A 20267-nucleotide genomic window follows, 5' to 3' on the forward strand; every position below is an offset into this window, starting at 1 on the left:
CACCCATCAATGAGTGCCAAATATTTCAGGGGGTTCCAATTCCCAATTTAAGGCCCTGTAACAGCTCCTGGGTTTTTTTTGGAGGAGCTTGGGGAGTTGGGCATGTGTTTGTTTGTTGCTTGTTTATCCCAAATCCCAATTTGGGGTGATTTGAGAGCCCCGAGCAGGAGCTGAGTTGGCCAAAGTCAGTCAGAGTTCATGGATGTGAACAGAACCAGATTGGATCTCTATTTTAGATTATGTCAAATAACCCAGTTTAGCAGCCAAAGCATGGAGGATTTCTAAATCAGGGGGTGGGGTTAGTCCCTTTAAAACCCACACTTCCCAAAATCTCTTGTTTTTTTCCCGAACTTATCTCAAATTTTATAAGAGGAAAATCATTCCACGCAAAGTTTTCACCTGCTCTTACACATCCCCTTGGCCCAAGCTTAGGGTTCTTCATTACTCAGAGAATATTTGATTCTTCTACATTTTCCTCACCAGTTTTTGTTTCGAAAGGTGTTGATTTCTAAGATATAGCACAGCTTTTAATTTGCTGTACCTGGTGGGTGCTAAAATGATTTCTTATTGTTGCTCATTTGCCTAAAAAGGGATGTGACCGTGGCCCTTTGGGAAATTACAGGGCTCAGGCCTTATATTCAAATCTCACTTCAGGCAGCCTGAAAGCACAAACCTGATTTTTCGGGTGCCCGTTCCACCTCGTGATGGGCAAACCTGGCAGAACCCAGTGCTCACACCATCACTGGCATCCTCGAAGGATCACCCTGAGCCTCACCTTGCCAGATCCAAGGAATGTCGAGGCTCCGTGGAGGAGCTGGAGCAGCATCAGGTGTGAGGTGAGAAACCAAATCACTTCGCCCGTTTCTGCTGGGACTCCCGAACTGGATTTGATTATTCCTAAAGTCCCTCCCATTTTTACATGGGCACAGAGCCCTAAAAAGGCTGTTTTCCCTGCTGGCACAGCCCCTGTGGTACAGAGCTGAGCTCCAGGACTGCTCCAAAGCCATTACTGCTGTGGCAGAGGCGTGAGCGAATTTCTGTGTCAAACCCGCTGAGGACATCAGGGAGGCACTCAGGGATTCGCTGCTGTCACACACAAGGGATCTTGCATCGCTGATCAAGATACCAGCGCAATCCTAGCCCAGAGCACATTCCTGATCAACTCCCAGGCTGCAAGAGCCGAGAAAAAGCACGGGGAGAAACTTCCAGCGCCCACATTCCCCTTTTTTTTTTTTTTTTTTTCCCTTTTCTTTTTTTCTCCTCGCTCTCCTGCCCCTGCCACCCCAGACCATCCTTACCTGGCTCCACCTGGTCAGGTTCGTGCCGGGTGTCTGTGGAATCTGCAGCATCCCCGCTCATCTTGATCTCTGGAAAAGGAGGCACAACTGATTTTAATAACAGGTCACAGTCCCAGGCAACAGGCACATGTGGCTTCCACTAAACAGCACAAATGAATGTGTGTAATTATAATAAACCATCAGACTTTCAAATTTCTGATTCCTCAACATCCAGGCACTAGAATATTCATCAGCTCTGAGGATGCACTTTCCCTCCTGTTGCTCCTTGCAGCCCCCCTCACTCCTGTGCCCCCTCCCCAGTTTGCTGTGGGGTTTTCACCCTTCTCATCCCTCCTCAGCCACAGGATAAAGGGGTGGATTCAGCACTGGGAGCTCCCCAGCCCTGGTCAGGCTTCCCAAACCTGCTGTGGTGGTCTGGCTGTGACACCATCCTCCCACACCTGCAGAGGTGGGGATCCCTCCAGCTTTCTCCCAGATCCTTTCCCTGTCCTTCAAGATGGCTCTAACTCAAATTGTTTTCCCCACTGCCTCTATCTGCACTTTATTTATCCTCTTTTCCGTCACATACAGGTGTTCACAACCCTCCAAAGCCACCCAAGATCTTCCTTGTCCCAGAGTGTTGTCCCCAACCCCTCCAGCTCCTGCATATTCCCAACCCCATCCTCACCCACGCCAAGAAATTTGTTATTTACCCTTGAAGTGATGACTGCCACCACACCCGGGGCCACTTTCTCCTTCGGGGACAGCTGCAAGAAAAAGTGGGAATGGTCAACTTCACACCGGGCTGCTCATCCCCTCCTTAAAAAAGGCCAAGGACACAGAGATTGGAGAAGTGGGGATATCTATTCAAATCCATATGGACACCCCCTCAGCTTTTCCACCCTTTCCATGGGAATTTTAACTGTTTCCACACTAGCTGTGGGGGCCAAAAAAAAAAAAAAAAAAAAAAAAAAAAAGGTAAAAAATGAGATAATTTTTTTTATTATTTGAGTTATTTGCATGTTCTTCCTGCAGCCAATCCCGGCCACAGACTCTTCCCATTTGCATCTGGGAATAACAACAGCGGGGAAGCTGGGCCAGTGTTTGCTGTGGTTTTGCCAGGGTAGGGAAGGCAGGTGGAAGCCACCTAAAAGCATCATGCAAACCTTTTCCTCTTCCCCATATCCACCTTTTGTTATTCCCAAACAGATGAGAGCAGCCCCGTTGGATTTTTATCCCCATTTCCCTCTTTTGCTCCCACCAAAACAGGCAGGGCTTTGTGCGTGTGCAGGTTTTCTTTTCCCATATTCAAAGTTCTCCTCGTGTGCAAACAGAAGATAATCTGCTTTTTTGGCCAAGATTTCACAGCTTTGATCAAGTTGAAAGTCTGAAACTTTCTCCAGCAAATGAATAAAGGTAGAAGAAAAAAAAAAAAAAATCAGGATTTTATAACAGAGTGCAGAAACTTTCACATACTTTAGAAACTTCCTCTCCTTAAATTATATTAAGGAGTGAGAGGGAGAAAGGAGGGAGAAAAAGAGTTGTGGTTTTTTTTTTCCCCTTCAAATAAACCCTGTGCAATTAAGACATGAACATTTAGTGGGGCTTCTAAGCATTTCTACTGCAGGAAGAGTAATTACCATCAGCTATAAACATCTTCTTGTCTTGTACCACTGCCAAGGGACCCTAACTTAAGCAATCTACAAAGCACAAAGTTTTACTGGCTGCCAAAATGTATTAAAAAAAAAAAAGAAATCAAGTTCTCATAAAATAGAGGAAGGAAAAAAATCTAAAAGCTGCAGAAGTTTGGTGCTTCCTTTGGTGAGAAAGCTTGAAAGCTTGTTAAAAAAAAATAAAATTAAGGAAAGAAAATATTGAATTCCCCAGAGAGAGAGAGAGAGGTGGACCAGTTCAGACAGAGCTGAGGAAGGACAGACACAGAAGCAGAGCATGAAAAGCTCTGTCCCTCCTGCAGGAGTGACCCCCACAACCCTCTGCCATTAAAAACTGGGCTGGGTGGGGAGGGAAGGAGGAATTGCTGCTGCAACTTGATTGCATATCACATGTTATCCACCAGGTAAATCCCCTCCTCCTGCAGTCGGGAGATAAGAAGATGCCCTGGGATTCCCATGCACAGGAATTTTATTTTCAGCGACATTCAAATCCCCCCTATAAATGTGCACGCATTATTACAGTTTGAGTATCTTCTAGGCAAAAAAAAAAAAAAAAAAAAAGGAAAAATAAGCAGGAAAAAAAGGAAAAGTCTGGTTTAGGATAGATTTTGTATCCCTATGGACAACAGTGCAGCACCAGCACCCTGCAAGGGATCCTTGGGAACAAGGAGCAGAGACACACAGAGCAATTCTTTCTTATCTAATTGCAGCCAACACCTTTTCATGGACACTCAAGACCCTTCCACTACAACCATCTTTGACCCTGCTCCATCCTAACAAACACCTTCAGGCAGGGCAGGCTGGCAGTTCAGCTCCTTCCACACAGCTTCACCAGCTTAGCAATACACACAGGATAATCAGGCTTGGAAAACAAACACAAAAAAACCTCTCTGGGAAAAATAACCCAGCTTAGGACTGCCTAACTCTTAACCACAGCCCTATTAGGAGCCGCCACTGTGGCCTGGGCCATATTAAAAATGTGCTGCTCTGCCCCAGCTCCCAAGCAGAGCTGGGGTAGGGGCAGGCTGGGTGGTTCAGCCAGACCAAAGGAGCTCTGCCAGTGCAGACACTTCTCCGGGGATATATCTGCATCTCTATTTTTGCAGAAACAAACAGTGTCAGCAAATCAAGCCTTTCCCAAGCCCTCATTCCCCGTAGCTGTTGGGGCATGGGCGAAGGGTGAACCAGCCTGATGGTTTTCAAAGTGGAATCCCATCGTGGAGGAGGGGGAGCTCGGCTCGCCTGGGAGCATCACCCCGAGATTTCTGGGCTTTGGGTGCCTGAGCCCCTCTGGAGGCTGCAGGGAGGTGAAATATCCAAAATGCCTGGGGAGGGGGTGGTGGCAGCCACCAGGGAAGTGTCTCAGCAGAGAGCAGGGTGTGTGGAGCCTGGGCAGCCCCCCGGGAGCTGCATGTTCTCCTAAAATCATTAAAGTTGGAAAAGACCTCCAAGATAAAAATTGGGGTTAAAGCTGAGCACAACTCTGCAAGAAGCTTGTTACAGAGGGGTCTCAAAGCTGCCCAGGGACCCCAAAACTGAACTGCTTTTGTACAGGGCTGAAAAAACCCTCTCCCACCTGCGCTGGGCTCCTTTCCCTGCAAAAAGAGTCCTTAAAGCTCCGGCCTTCCCGGGGGACGATTTGGGGGAGTGGAAGCACCGCACGCACCCACAGCTCCAAATCCAACCTGGGAGCGATGCCACTGGCTCTGACAGAGGGCACAGTATCGATCTGGGGAATCTTCTCATGAAGAAAGAGTCGCCCACAAGCCCGGTGGATGGGTGGATGGGTGGATTGGAGCCTGCGGGGGACCCGTCCCCAAGAGACACCAACACAAGCACACCCAGAGCAGGCGCTCCGACCAGTTGGGCTCACACCCCGAGCCAAGACCACGAGCCTCCCTCCGTGGCAGCCTCTCCTCGTGGCTCCCCAGCCCACCCAGGCTGGCCACAGAGGCATCCCAGAGCCGTGGAGAGGTTGGGATACAGCTGTGGAACAAAGTCTTTGGCCACCTCTGCCACGCCGCTGACACCGGGGGAGGTGGCGGCATTGCTGCAGCTTGCCCTGCAGGCCTGTCTGCGAGCCCACGGGCAGGCAGGGCTTGTGGAGGGGCTACCAGCCCTGGGCACAGCCCCCTAGGTGTCCCACAGGAGTATCCCAGGGAGTGAGCCCGGCACGGACTGATGGATGCATCCTCCCCTCCAGCAGAGCGTTTTGTGCCTCACAAAGTGACCAAAAGTCACTAAGGGGGCACGTGGCTCCTGTATCCCAAAACCCCACTGCCTGCCCCTGCCAGGACAGGGTGTCCCGTGTGCTACCACGCTGCTCCAGCTCCAGCACCTCCCTCAGCTCCGAGTGCCCAGGGATGTGGTGCTGCCCCTGGGACTGGGCTGGGCAGGGAGAGCCGGGGCTCAGCACAGCTCCAGGGGTCTCGGCAGGGACTGATGGCTCGGGGGGGATGTGAGAGCGCCTGAGCTGCGCCTCTGGGTCAGAGCCCCGAAGGAGTTCCTGAGTATCGCTGTTCATTCATTCCTCACTCAACGCAGCCTCCCTCAGCTCCCTCCTCATTCACTTCTCCCTCCTTTTTCCCTCTTTGTCATGAACTTCTCTCCTTTCAGCCCGTGTCCCGTCTCTCTCTCACACACTTCCCTCCACCTTGCCGCATCCCTCCGTGGATTTATCCCTTCTCCCTCCTCCCAGCTTTATCTCTGTGACAGGCACCAAATACTCATTTTCCAGGCACCCAAGAGCCCTCTGCGCTGCTCCCTGACCCCCGCCGGGGTTGGCAGCGGCAGCGCTGCTCCCACATTGTGGGCATGGCTTGGCAGCCCCCTAAACAGATCAGGGCAGCATCCATCCCCCGCCAGCAATGCGGGCACATCCCCAGGCTCCCCAGCGGGAGAAAAGAGGAGGGAAAAGAGCGAGGAAAGGTCACGGCAATCAGAGCAAGCCCATTTCCTGCCCGAGCCCACGGCCCCGGCTCCGCGGTGCGCTCCGTGCCCTTTACCTGCGTGCACGGACTCCAGGTTCACCATCCTGCCGGCGGGGGGAAATCCGCGGTGTGCCCAGCCTCCTGCCGTCAGCCCCAGGTTGCCAGGGGCTGCCAGTTTGCCCTCCCTCCTCTGCCACCCGCTGCCTCTCGAACCGGGCGTGGGTCCGCTGCCGAAGGGACCTAGAGCTCCATTGCCTGTTGCCATGCAGGGCCAGGTGAGCATGCGGCGGGGTGCCACGCCTCGCCCCACCTCCGGCTCCCTCGGGTGCCCTGACACCCAGCAGCTTGGCGTCAGGCCCATGCAAACGCTGCCATTTGCATATTAGTAACTCGGGAATGGATGAGTCCCTGCAGCGCTGCCAGGCTGCGGGGTGGGGTGGGAAGGAGGGCAGGAAGGAAGGTGCTGAGCTCCGCCCGCCCTCGGCCGGCTCGGGCGGCACCCGCAGCACCTGCCCAAAGCTCTGCTGTCCCCCCTTCTCGGCCCTGAGCACCTCCGGGTGGGCAGCACCCCGAGGGGAGGTGTTGGAGCCAAGGAACAGCGCTTTGGGGTCACTCTGGTGATCCTGGCCAGCCACGGGAGCAGCCCGTGGCATTGGGGCTGTGTCCCCTGAGCTGGGCTCAACCTCGGTGCTGAGTGAAACAGCACGAAAGGGAAAGGTAAAAGCATCAAACAAACTTGTCTTGGCTGGCGATAAAGAGCAGGGTTAGGGCTGGCACATGGAGACCCTGCCCGACATGTGCTCCATCCTGGTCCCCTAAGGACAGGGGACAAGTGGCAGCCAGCCTCCTCCACCTCATCCCTGCTGTTTCAACCTGCAGTATGTACCAACTTCCAGGGAAGCCAGGCAAAGGAAAAAAAATCCCCTAACGTTGGCTTGTTCTGCAGAAAGCAGCCAGAGGCCAGAGCCTCAGCCCACGCTCCGTGCTGTGACAGGGACCGAGCCACCCCAACAGAGCCAGAGGCGGGTGCTCCCTGTGCCTGCCTTGTGCCACCCTGGTGACCCCAGCAGCCCTGGGGACACCCGTGTGACAGGCCCGAGCTCCAGCGCTGCTCCAAGCCCTGCCGAAAGCGTTAACGCTCAATTAGTAGCTGCCAGGTACAAAGCTATCGCACCTCCATCTCTCCCTGGGTAATTCACGTTCCAGGGCTCTCGGCTTTCCCACATGCCGCTCTCCCTCCCTGGAAAGACAGGTTTCTCCGAGGGGATGGGTGGGCGGGCAGGATCTCCAGCCTCACCTCCAGCCCAGTCCGGAGCGACGGGGCTGGAGCTGCCCATGGTCAGGGAGGGCATCCCCGGGGCATGGCAGGAGAGGGCGGAGGAGCTCAGCCAAACTCTAGCAAGGAAAAGGTGGAGGGAAGCTGGGGGTTCCCGGGTCACACTGACATTTATTTCCAGGGCAGGGGACATTCCAGAGAGGTGGCCCCGACACGGGGCGCTTGGCACGGAGCTCCTGGAAGGGCTGGGCTCTCCGCGCAGCCCTGAGCCCTGCGGCGTTCCTGGGCAGCTGCCGCCCTCTTTTCGAGTGTTTTTCTCTGGGTTTTCCCCATCCTGAAGACTGACGTGATCGGGTGCCTTCACTGCGTCAAACAGGAATTTGCTGGTGGCTCCCAGCCAGCTCGGAAGGTTGGCGACCACGGGAGCTCTCCTTCCCCCACATCAGAAAACCTTTTATTCACCAACCGGGAGTTTCTCTTCTCTTCTCTCTCTGCTCTCCCTGGCGCTTTTCCCGTTCTCCGGAGCCGACCAGGAGGGCGGCTCTGCCGGGTGGCATCTCGAGCCGGACAGGGATCCCGGGCATCCTGCGGGCAGGGATGCTGTCCCAGCCACGGGCAGGGCACCAGTGCCCTCTCCTGGCCCCAGACACAGCTGGGAATTACTTTTTTCTGGCTGTTATTTTGTGCTCAATGAAACAGCGGGGGAAAAACATTAATATTTAGGTGGTTTTCTCCCCAGATAGCTGGAGTAGCCAAGCCCATCCCCTTGGGTGCCCTGAGCTTTGGTGATGTGCAGGAGAAAACGCACTCTCCTCATGAAAAACGGGATGGACCACAGCATCACCACTTTCTGCTGTAGAAATGAGAGTATCAGGAAAAGCAGGGTTGGTTTTACTCTGATCGCTGCTAAAATCTCTCCCAGACACCACCAAAAGCAGTGGGTTTTTTTATTTATTTTCTTTGTTGTTGTTGTTGTTGTTTTTGTTTTTGTTTTCCCTGTGGTCATCAATGACCTATCCCCTCTCCTCCCTCGCTGCCGGCACCGTGTTCTTCCTCTCCTGCTGCCGAAGTTCGTTCCCCTCTTGGAGGGAGATAAACTCTGCAGGTAGCACCCGATTTATGGGGGACGGCCTTGGGACGGGCCTTGGAAGCACAAAACGCTACAAAAATCTCCACCGTGCTCTTCCGGCAGGGCTGGGGACACCCAGCGATCCTGCAGGGACCGGCTGGACCACGAACATCCCGACATCCCGACATCCCGACATCCCGACATCCCGACATCCCGACATCCCGAAGCCGGCCGGGCACAGCCGCGCTCCGCCAGCACCCACTGCTGGAGGCGAGGGAACTGCACCGGCTGCCGGCCACTCCGGAGCCTCGGAATGTGGAAATAAAGGCCACGGAGGCTCGCTGGGATGTGCCCCGACGCTCCCAGAGCGAGCCCGTGTCCGTCCCAACATCCCCGTGCAGGGGAATGGGCTGCGATCCCTGGAATCCAACCCCACCCTGCTCACAGCCCACCTGCCCCAGAGCTGGCTTTAACCCCAAGAACAGGCACACAACCCCGCGGTGTCCCGCTGCAGCAGGAGCCGAGACAGCAGAGAACAAATCCCTGCTCCCCCATCCCCGGAAAAGGGTGAATTGTTGGTGGGAGAAGCGGAGAAATGCTGAAGTGTTCGCCCCATGCCTGCATTCCCCACACTAGAGGGAATCAGAGCTCCACATTTCTCCCTCCAGCAGCCACCGGCAGCTCTGAAAGTGCCTCCCCCATCAGCTGGAGCTGCAGAGGAGTTCACCGGGAATGCTCACCGCAGCCAGAGAAGCCTCACGGGACCGCTGAGCAGCCCCCAAGAGCTGCTTGTCCTCATGGGTTTATCCAGCAGAGCTCAAGCTCAAAGCTCCCACAGCTTGGGATGAGCCAAGCTTGTCCTGTCATCTGAAAGGATGGGGTGTTCGAGGTGCAGCAGCACCTTGCTGAGTCAAAAATTCCTGCATGTTCTTCCCCAGTCCATGGCTCTTCACCAGGTGCAGGTTTGAGACTTAACCACAAAGGAACAAATCTGAATTCACACACAGAGTATCATGCACATAGAAACTTTTAGGCCAAGGATGCTTTTAAAAATCAGTTTATTTTACCTTACAAATGATAAATATTTTTGCTTTAAAATCATTTCAAGTGTGTTTTACTTCATGTCCCAATATTAAAATACCTTTCCCTTCTCCCCCCACCCCCTTAAGTGATCGATACAAAAATAATTGTGACCAAATTTTTTCTTTCTTCTTTTTGCAAAAATTCCTGTATTTTAGGCAAAAAGGCACGTCGTGAAGGCTTTTCACCAGGAGGCACAGGAGTTCCTAAAGACCCCAAGAGCTTCTCTCCCCTCTGTGCTTCTCCTAATTTGAGTGGAAGAGGACACAGAACCAAGCAGCACTTCCAGTGCTTTTTGTCTGATCCCTCCAGGAATATTCCAGGCCCAAGGACAACTTCAGTGTCATCCTTGTTTAACATATGGGGGAAACCAAGGCACAGCAAAGCAGTACAGTTATTTAAGAGCTTCTTGTGAATAGCTGGCAGAGCAGGACATAAAACTGGACGTGGATGTAGAATCCTGTCTTCTTCAAAACCCACCTGGGATCCTCCTCTCCCCTTGCAGCCACAGGGTTATGATGGTAATAATGAGTTTCCAGATGTTTATTTCTTAGTGGAACAGTCACAAGACCAACACAAAAAGCTGGGCCTTCACTAGTCTATGTAGGGATTAATTCAAGCCCAAATTACCAGCCCTTTAGGGGCCCAAGATGCTGGGCTATATGCCCCCGGTGCATCTTCCATCCACAGGGGGATATAACAGCCAGTCAGGCACTGGGAAAAGCTACAGGCAGGCTCTTGCTTTGGGTGGGCTTCAAACCTTGCTTGTTCAGGGGCTGTGGTCCCAGAAATCAGCTGTTTCCCTGTGGCTGTGTCACCAGGAGGTGCTGAAGGCAGCAAAGGGGGTTCTTCAGCGGCAGAGATGTTTGGCAACCCAGGTCAGCAAGATCCTTGCCCTGCCCGCTCAGCTGGAGGCTGGGAAGCGCCCCTTTGAGCTCCAGAGCAGGGCAGCACACCCCTTTCCCTGTGCTTCACCCCAAAACCTGCATCTCCTGCTCCAGGGAGCCAGAGCAACACCACCCAGCCAGCTGAGCCCGCCTGTCACAGCACCAGGCAGCGTCAGGTGGGGAGGGAGGCACAGGAGGCCGCAAGGAAAGGCACACACACAGAGCACAAGGCACCACTGTGAACAGCATTCCTTCTTCGGAGCAGCCAGCTCCCTTGCTGGGGCAGAGCCGCCCCCGAGAAGTCTGGCTTGGCTCTAAGTTTCCTCATCCCAGAGGCAGAGCTGCTTTTGAGGCACGTAGTAATCGAAGGTGTAGCCCTTCTGGCAGCTGCGGATGCCGCACTTGTAGGAGGACACCTTGCCCCCGGCGTCGCGGCTCTTGCAGTACTTGAGCATGCAGGGGTACCACTCGATGCTCAGCGAGTAGCTGCAGATGCAGGGCTTCCATCGGTCCGGGCAGCGCCGGCAGCGCTGCAGCTCCGGCAGGTCCGAGCCCTGCGGCAGCACCTCGAACATGGAGCCGTCCACGCCTGGGAGCAAGCACACACACAGCTCAGCACCGAGGGGAGAGGCAACGAAGCCGTGCCCATACAGCCCCCGGGGTGAGGAGGAGGTTGGGCAATGTTTCCAGGAGTTGTTGGGATTTAAATCTGAATGGGAACCACTGGAGAAATAAAAAGAAAACCCCAAGGAAAGCGAGGTTTGAGCTCTGTGGCACAAACAGAGCTCAGGGTGGAGGGAAGACAAAGAAAAGAGCCACCAGAGCCATCCCCACACAGTCTCCAGGCTGAGGAGGAGGTTTCCAGGAGTTGCTGGGATTTAAATCTGAATGGGAACCATTGCAGATACAAAAGACCCCAAGGAAAGCGAGGTCCAGCACTCCAAACCGTGCTGCAGCACCTCAGATATCCCTAAGGTTGCTGCCATGAGATAAAGCCGAAGGAAACAGCCACCAACAGCAGCAGTGGTCTCTTTGCACAGTTCCCCAGGCTGCGGAGGAGTTTGGACAGGGGGTTTGCAAGGATTTAAATCTGAACAGGAACCACAGGAGAACAAAAGACCCCAGAGAGAGTAAGCCAAAAGACACAAAACCAGCATCTTTCCTCTGGGTGGTGGAACAGGTGAAAGGTTACTTTTAAAATCCCAAATTAGGTTCACTCGGGGAGTGCCAGCAGGAGGAGTGAGATCAGCTAACACACAGGCTGACACAGGGTGACACACGTGCCTCAGAGCCAAAACAGCGGGTGCTGATCCCCAAAAACCTGTCAGCAGCCAACACGGCACCATGGCAGCCCACCGACAGGAGCAGCTCCAGTGAAACCCAGGGGAACTCACCTTTCTCCAGCCAGAACTTGACATCTTCCTCCCGGGTGTAAATGGCCTCCTTGGCCTCTGCACAGACGTTGTGGATGTGAGAGCTCAGCTGGGCTGCCTTGCTGAAGTTCACAGCCACATCCATGCTGAGATGCTCCAAACCTCGCACCTCCTCCGCCTGCCTCACTGTCCGGGGGTTTTTCTGCAGAGGAAATCATCAGAACTTCAATGCTGGGTGCATCTTATTCCTTACAGCACATTGTGATGGGGTGCCAACATCAGGTGTGAGAACAGATGGGCACCTGCATCCTACCTGGGGGAGAGGCATTTTAAAATAACCCATTGATACTGAAACCACGAGGTTTTACCATTGCCTGTGGTGGTTTTACCATTGCCTGTGGTGGTTTCTCCATGTTTTGCCCTGAAAAATGGTCCCAGATCAGTACTGGCTTCATTGTACAGAGATTTTCACAGCCACTCACCCACCCCTGACACAAATTAGGCTGAACTAAATCACGACACAAACAAGGCTCCACTAAATCTCAAGTGCTTTACTAGAACAGGATCAGGAACTGATGAACTCTGTTTAATACCAAATGCCCCAAGCAGAAGGGGTGGTCAGAGGTGGGTCGAAGATCTGAGCAGCCAGGCAGGTGCCTGGGAAGGATAACTCTGGGAATTCCTGGCCGGATGGGAGGATGGAGCCCCATACCTGCCGCAGCTTTGCCATGGACTCGCTGGGGATGATCTCGTTGCGGTGCAGCCGGGTCACAAAGCAGAGGGCCTGGAACTGGCTCTGACCCCTCTCCAGCTCCCCGAGGATTAAGGCACGGAAAATCTTCACCTCCTGACAGAGAGAGAGAAATAACAAGAGTGAGAGCTGCAATCTTTGGCATCAGTGAGGTGAACTGAGAGGTCGGGGTCAAAGAGAAAGGCTCCAGACCAAAAACAAAGCCAAAGGTCTCATACTTGTGCTACCCGAGCACAGGGGTGTGATCCCAGCTCCAATCCCACCCCAAAGCCCGCAGCAGAATCCCTGGTATCTGTGGAGAATTGAAGGGGTTTCACAATCCCACTGTGGTAAGGACAAATTGCTGCCAAGGTCACATCCCACATCCAAGAGCTGAGGGTTTCTGTGCTTTCCCAAGAAGGGAACCAAAGCTCCAAGCTCATTTGGTTTAGCTGAGCAAATATCACATAGCCATTATCTTCATGCCTTACTGAGTAAGCAGCCCCAAATTTCCTCTGCTGCCTTCCCTCACTTGCTTCTTGACAAGTGGCATCCTGGAGAAAAAGTTACTCATCCCTGAACGTGTGGAACAAAAGTGAAAATGAAATTGTTAAAGGCAGAAGGAGCTGTTATGATCAGCTGCAGATGACTTCCTTTTCTGTCCAGGTCACTAATTTTGTCATTTTATATGACGTGACATGGATTGCAGTCCCTTCCAGAACCAGCTTGGAAATCAGTCACAGCTACTTCATGTAGAGTCACAGAACTCCCTGGTGAACAGCAAAGCCTCCCTGTGTCCTGCTCTGGCACCAAACCCTGATTTCTTCACAGGGATCAATCCCTGGCTCTGGCTTCAGAGGCACTGGTGCCCTCTGTGGGAATCTGCCATCTCCTGGTGCCAGCCCATCCCACTCCGAGGGCTAAGCAGGACTGGAACAGGGGGAGCAATCCCTGCCTTTGGCACCTCCTGCAGCCAAATCCCTCCACAGAGAGCTGGGCAGATGCTGGGGCTGGAGAGCAGCAGGCAGAGCTGTGCCAGCTGCTCAAACCCCTCTCCCCCTGAGCTGTTCCTGCTGGATGGCTCACTGCCCTGGCCTCTCCCAGCCTCTCTCTGCCCCAGAAGGGAGCATTTCTCTTTTCCAGCTGAGCTTTCCTGCTCAAGGAGCTCACTATTTATTTCCTACCTTCTCTTCCATGCCCAGAAGAGAAACAGGAATGTCATTCAGTGCATATCTGGACAGCTGCAAGAATGGCATTTCCACCCCAGGATGGGAGAAATCATCTTGCTGGTGCAATTGACTGCACAACGAAGCTTGAGAAGAAAGAAATTCCAAAAATTCTAGTGAAATTGCTATGGAATCATTACTTTTTCCGAGAGATTTAATGGGGAGATGTCCCACTGAGGCACTGGCACCACTGGAACAATCCACATTCCCCATCCACATTTAGTCCCAGCTGCCTTCCAGCTTCCAGCTGGGAGCTCCCACAGCATGCAGGGCCCATGGATGAGCAGACTTAAACCAGGAGCTGACTCTGGCATATTTCTCAGCTGTGGATTTAATTCTAATTCCCTTTGAACAGTCTGGGAAAAGCAAGCAGGGATAGCCACGTTTTGCATTCAGGCCGAAAACCTCCACAGGCAGGAGATTAAAAACAGTGCAGCACTTCCCAGGTTGGAGGCAATTTTTGTAAAATGAGAACGTGCTGAGCAGCTGATTAATCCTCCTGATCCATCCATTTAAGAATTAGCCTTCAGCCAGCCTGGCTCTTTCCTCCTCAGGGCTGATGCAAACGAGGAATTCACAACTCCCTCTGCCCAAACTCCAGGTGCCAGAGATTTCCAGAGCATTTGTTGACACCAAGGGAGATGCACTGGGACAGGCAGGGGTGGGCTGGGTTGCCAGCATTGAAACAGCTTTTTAAAAACTGTTTTTTCAAGGATCTGGCTCCTGTAGCACGAGTTGTTCTGAGGGAAGAAATCCCACCTTTACCTGGATCTGAGCAAAGCCAAAGTGACCACTCTGCCCTGAGTCTCTTCCCTGCTCTGTCCCAAATCCTTGCTTGGCTTTGACCCAGCTCTCCCTGCAGCCCCAGGTGGAACAAGACCACACCACACTGCTTAGAAAACTTTCCAGAGGGAATAGAGCCACCAAAGCTTTTCGTCCTCACAGAGCACCTTCCCCTGCCCAGCCTCCTCACCTCTTTCCCGGCAGGAAGAGCAGTGAACCAGAGCCAAGGTGGGTACCCAGCCAAGGCAGCAAACAGCACCTCTCACTCTGGGTTCCTACAGAACTTCCCAGGAGGAAACAAGTCCCAGCAGAGCAGGGCAGAGCAGAGCAGGGCAGGGAATGGCAGAGCAGGGCAGAGCAGAGCAGGGCAGGGAATGGCAGGGCAGGGCAGGGCAGGGCAGGGAAGGGAAGGGAAGGGAAGGGAAGGGAAGGGAAGGGAAGGGAAGGGAAGGGAAGGGAAGGGAAGGGAAGGGAAGGGAAGGGAAGGGAAGAGCAGGGCAGGGCAGAGCAGGGCAGGGCAGGGCAGGGAAGGGCAGGACAGGGAAGGGCAGGGAAGGGCAGGGAAGGGCAGGGAAGGGAAGGGCAGGGAAGAGCAGGGCAGGGAAGGGCATGGAAGGGCAGGGCAGGGAAGGGAAGGGCAGGGCAGGGCAGGGCAGGGCAGAGCAGGGCAGGGAAGGGCAGGGCAGGGAAGGGCAGGGCAGGGAAGAGCAGGGCAGGGCAGGGCAGGGAAGGGCAGGGAAGGGCAGGGCAGGGAAGGGCAGGGCAGGGAAGGGCAGGGCAGGGAAGGGCAGGGAAGGGCAGGGCAGGGAAGGGAAGGGCAGGGCAGGGAAGAGCAGGGCAGGGAAGGGCAGGGCAGGGAAGGGCAGGGCAGGGAAGAGCAGGGAAGGGAAGGGCAGGGAAGGGAAGGGCAGGGAAGGGAAGGGAAGGGCAGGGAAGGGAAGGGAAGGGAAGGGAAGGGAAGGGAAGGGAAGGGAAGGGAAGGGAAGGGAAGGGCAGGGCAGGGAAGAGCAGAGCAGGGAAGGGAAGGGCAGGGAAGAGCAGAGCAGGCACTCTCTGGATGAACTCAGGGCAGGGGCGTGGGGAATCCTCAGCCCTGAGTGGGTGCAGTGACAGCTGGGCTTTGGGTTTGGGTGACAAACACTCCAGGGAACAACCAGCCCTGCAGCAAGGCCACAGCAGCTCCTCAAGGCAGCACGGAAATCTGTGCTCCCAGCTCCCAAAATCCCACGGTTGCCTGTTCCTACCAAAAGCACTTTTCCAAGGAGGAGCAGGGAGATCATCCAGCTTTTTCCCTCCTCACCCTGTCCTCAGCCAGAGGCTGACATCTGCAGGGTGAGAGCAGCTCAACCCCCCTGCCTGGGGTTTATTCCAGCAGGGATTTACAAGCCTGTGTGGTCCAGCTCCCAGCCCAGCAACGATTCCACGTCGAGCGGAGCAAACCAGTTCCCAGGGAAATAAATCATTTCAGTGCCTTCCTCCCTGCAGCCCATTCAGCTTTCCTGCCAGATTTCTCTCCCCTGAGGACATCAGGGCTGCTGTGGGGACCCAGTTTTGTCTTTGCAGTGGAACAGGCAAAGGAGAATGTGCTGCTGGGGACAGGGGGTGACACCAGCACTGCGGGGCCCAATTCTGCACACTGTCAGCAGCCTCTGCCCCAGGGAACGAGCACAGCTGGACAGAATTCCATGGGTTTGCACAGCACAGGGAACTTGGTGTTGCATCCACACTAGGGCCAGGCCAGCTGAGCTACCTTGAATGCGTGGGGATTGTGGTTTTTAACCCCTGCCTCTGGAAATGGCTGGAATGAAGAATTTGAGTGTGCTGCCTCTTCATGTATCTATAAAGGTGAATCAAGGATGTGCTGGAGAGAGGGGGAATAAAAAGCACATTTTCTGAGCAATAAATAAGACTCTACAGAGTAACAAACACCAGGGTGTTTTAATGATCCCTCTCAAAGACTCCTGAATGTGCCTCATTTCTTACTTTTGCTTTCTGTTCAGAGAAGAATCTATTTTCCAAATCACACAGATAAAATCTGTGGTCAGATGCTTTCCTGCGTCACCTGGTGATTTGTCACCTAACACGTGGCCCCCTGGCATGAGGAAATTCTGACACCACCACCCCAAAACACCACACAACAGCTTTGTTAACACAAAGGACTGGCAGTGCAAGGGTTAAAACACTACCCGTACTTCCTCCCTTGCATTTCTAATCCCAACTTTTCCAGCAATCAAAAGGGAAGAGAAACTTCTCTGTATCTTTGTGCTGACCTCGAAATAAACCCACCCACTTTGTTCTCAGGCCTTGTTTAACAACTGGCAACATCACTCCATTCCAACCAGACACAACACTCAGGCTTGCTGAGCCCCCTCTTTTTTTTTTTTTATTTTTGCAATATGTTTTATGCCTGACCACTGAAAAAGAAGCGTTTTCATTCCCTTCTTTCAAAGTGCAAGAAAAGAAAGGGTCACCCCTGCTCTGCCCAGAAAACATCGAGTCCCAGTTTGAACTCGCACTGACCAGTTTGTGCTGTACCAAAGAGAAAATAACCTGGTGTGCTCTGAGGACACAGCTCCTCCAGGTCCAGCTCTGGAGGGCAGAGCAATGAAAATCCCAGCCCTGCAGAAGCCCCAGGCACTGCTCAAGTCCCACCAGTGTCAGAGCAAAGCAATGAACAATGATCTCATTTAACTCCTTTCTTCTCCAGCCCCTGATCTGGCAACCACAAATTGCCAGCAGAGGAAAAAAAAATAAAAAATAGTAAATAAACCCCTGACTTTGGACAAACCCCCTGCAGTTTAAGCCAGAGGAATGGAAAAATCATTTGTGGAAAAACCCCAGCATCCTGGCCACATCATCAGGCTCAAGGGCAGCAGATCAACAACCCCAGCTGCTTCTGGGAACGCTCAGAACCCCACGACCTTCAGTGCAGGGAGAAGTTGTGTAATTTTGGGGAGAGGAGCAGCGGGGCAGAGCAGGGAACTGTCTGGGAGCAGCTGGAGCAGGTCAGAGGGGGAAGCCTGGCCAGGCTGCTGCCTGCTCACACATTACTCACCTCACCACAAAGCCAGCTAGCTCCCGGCTCCTTTATGTTTCCCTGGCTTTTCCCAGCTATTTTCCAGCAAATCCATGGAGCAGAGAGAGTCAGGCCCCAGCTGCCCTAAAACTGAGGATTAGGAATGCATTTCTGCAAGCCTGCAAAGTCCTCCAGGGACCATCACTTCCAGCAGGGGCTGAGGAGCTCAGGATTTAACCTATGGACTCAAAACACATCCAGGGAGCCCCAACCCAGAAGAAACTCAGCTCTAATAAGGATGGGAGGGAGAGGAGATGAAACTCACACTCTGTCAGGTTTGTGGGTGAACTCTGAGCTCTCAGGAAGAGCTAAAGTGCAAAATGCTGAAAAAAAATCACCAGCTCAGCAGAGGTCACATCCCAGGTTCCCAAAGGACCTGCCTAGAGAATCTGTAGTAAGTTTGGATTTCTCTCGCCTGGGAATGTACAAGTTTGCAATCTCAGCCTTCAGAGCCCTTCCTAACTTCCCTCTTGTGCCATGGTTTGCAAATATTTAATATTTTCTCTAATAGGAGTCACAGGGCTGCTTCCCTGCACACGTGCTGGAGTATTTGAAACATGCCACCACTTCCAAAATCACCATGGCTTCTGCTGGCACCTCAGAGAGGAAAAGGGGCATTTGAGGAGCTTGCAGGGAGACTGAGATTGAAAGGGGAAGAGGCACCAGGACAATCCCTGGCAAAATAAAAAAAAAGGCTCCAAGGTTCACAGCAGGCTGGGACACAACACCTTCCTATCTCATGGGTCTGGGTTCCTCCTGCTGCAAAGCAAAGTCCACCTGAGCAAACAGTCTGGATGGGAGGATGGAATGAGATAAAACAGCCCTGCCGCCCTGGGAAAACTGCTCTTCCCTGGGCAGTGGGAAACTCCCTGCATCCAGCCAGGCTTGGCATCTCCAGGCCCATGAGACATGTGGGGTTTGGGGCTTCAGCTCAGCAGCATCACCTCCCTGGGAGGGAGCAGAGGGTGCTGTACAGCAGGGCAGCGGTCAGCCCCAGTGACAGCTGCCAGCCACACACCAGTCCCCAAAAACAGCAGGAGCCCGCCTAAGGAACTACCCGAACCCCACGGCATCGTGGAGACAGATATCCCAAAGCTCCAGCAGAGCAGGGACACCCCCACACCGGAGCCAGGAACCCGAGATCTCCCCAGCCCAGCCCCTCCTGCCCTGACCACGCTCTGTGCCTGCCTGTGCTGAGCCTGCCATGCAGAACTGTGAGGAATTGTGCAAAACTGTGAGGAATTGTGCAAAACTGTGAGGAACTGTGCAAAACTGTGAGGAACTGTGCAAAACTGTGAGGAATTGTGCAAAACTGTGAGGAACTGCACAAAACCGCCCTGCTCACAGCTCAGCCCAGGAGCATCAGAGCTGCTGGACTCAGCTGGGAGACTGCTACCCATCCTCACTGGGATTTTTTTACCAGCTGTTTCCAGCGTGGAGGCAGCACCGGGCATGGGGGTGACACGGGTGGGGACAAGCCTGGTTAACTGTCCTGGAGCTGTGCAGGACAGCTCAGACAAAGCCCCCGACGCTGCGAGGGGATGGATGGACTTTTCCCCGTGCATTCCGAGGGCTCTTCCACGCCTCTGAAACTGTTCTGGCTCCTGGACCCCCAGTCAAGATTCCCCAGATTCCGAGTGGGATGGACCCGTCGCTGGAAGGAGGACTGAAAGGATCGCCATCCCCAGCGCTAATCCCACGAAAAGCACTCACAGAGGGCGCAAAAATCCCTGACCAGACCCTCCCGCGAGGTGCCAGGGGCCAGCGCTCCCATCCCGCCGCCTTCACCCTCCGGCAGCCCCGCCGGGAATCACCGCGGGACCCCGCGGCACCCGGGGATGCTCTCCCAGTTCCATTCCTGCCCGAATCCCCCTGGGATGCTCTCCCAGTTCCATTCCTGCCCGAACCCCCCGGGGATGATCTCCCAGTTCCATTCCTGCCCGAACCCCCCTGGGATGCTCTCCCAGAACCATTCCTGCCCGAATCCCCCGGGGATGCTCTCCCAGTTCCATTCCGACCCGAATCCCCCGGGGATGCTCTCCCAGATCCATTCCGACCCGAATCCCCCGGGGATGCTCTCCCAGTTCCATTCCGACCCGAATTCCCCGGGGATGCTCTCCCAGTTCCATTCCTGCCCGAACTCCCCTGGGATGCTCTCCCAGATCCATTCCTATCTGAAACTCTGGGGATGCTCTCCCAGTTCCATTCCTGCCCGAACTCCCCTGGGATGCTCTCCCAGATCCATTCCTATCTGAAACTCTGGGGATGCTCTCCCAGTTCCATTCCTGCCCGAACTCCCCTGGGATGCTCTCCCCGGCTCGCTCCCTGCCCGAACCTCCCTGGGATGCTCTCCCCCGCCCCGTACCTGTCTGAAATCCGCCGTGAGCGTGACGAGGGCGCCGTCGGCCGCCTTTAGCTCCAGGCTGACGCAGTCAGCCCCGCTGTCGGCCTGCAGGCTCTCCTCCGTCACCTGCCCGCCGGGCAGCCGCACCCGCACCCGCAGCTCCGCCCGCGCCGCGGGGCCGGGCAGCGGGGCCAGCGCCAGCCACAGCAGCGCGGGCAGCGCCGGCAGCCGCGGCCGAGGACCGCGCATCCCCCCGCCTGAGCGCAGGGCTCAGGGCAGGGCGCGCACGGGGCGGGGGGCGCGGGCGGAGCGCGGAAGGCGGCGGGGGAAGGCGGCCCCGCCGCGCCCCCGGCCCCGGCCCCGGCCCCGCGGGGGTGCCTCGCTCGCCCGGCTCATTCAGCGCCCGCTCGGGCTCCGTCCCTCCCTCCGTCCCTCCGTCCCTCCCTCCCCGCTCGGGCTCTGCCCTCGCCCCCCGCCCGTCACTTCCCCCCTGGACCCGGGACGGCCCCGCCGAGCAGCGCCCGCCCCGTCGTTAAAGGAACA

The 20267-nt window shown here is 54.7% G+C and overlaps 2 protein-coding genes across 2 annotated transcripts in view; both read right to left on the reverse strand.

The window, feature by feature from the left end:
* Positions 1 to 6241, reverse strand: part of POU2F3 (POU class 2 homeobox 3) — a 40675-nt gene extending 34434 nt beyond the window's left edge. Inside the window, exons 1-3 of the mRNA XM_062508600.1 lie at positions 5956 to 6241; positions 1991 to 2044; positions 1299 to 1367 (exon numbers count right to left, since the gene is read on the reverse strand). Of these exons, the coding sequence (XP_062364584.1) occupies positions 1299 to 1367; positions 1991 to 2044; positions 5956 to 6241 (409 nt within the window). The remainder of the gene's footprint in view (positions 1 to 1298; positions 1368 to 1990; positions 2045 to 5955) is intronic.
* A 4265-nt stretch (positions 6242 to 10506) lies between these two features.
* OAF (out at first homolog) lies at positions 10507 to 19973 on the reverse strand. Its single transcript, XM_062508822.1, has 4 exons — positions 19746 to 19973; positions 12278 to 12412; positions 11587 to 11767; positions 10507 to 10781 (listed from the first exon to the last, which is right to left on the reverse strand). Exons 1-4 carry the CDS (start codon positions 19971 to 19973, stop codon positions 10507 to 10509), a joined length of 819 nt encoding a protein of 272 aa, XP_062364806.1.
* Positions 19974 to 20267: the final 294 nt, after the last annotated feature.

The sequence above is a fragment of the Cinclus cinclus genome, chromosome 25, assembly GCF_963662255.1.
Source record: "Cinclus cinclus chromosome 25, bCinCin1.1, whole genome shotgun sequence".
Lineage (NCBI taxonomy): Eukaryota > Metazoa > Chordata > Aves > Passeriformes > Cinclidae > Cinclus > Cinclus cinclus.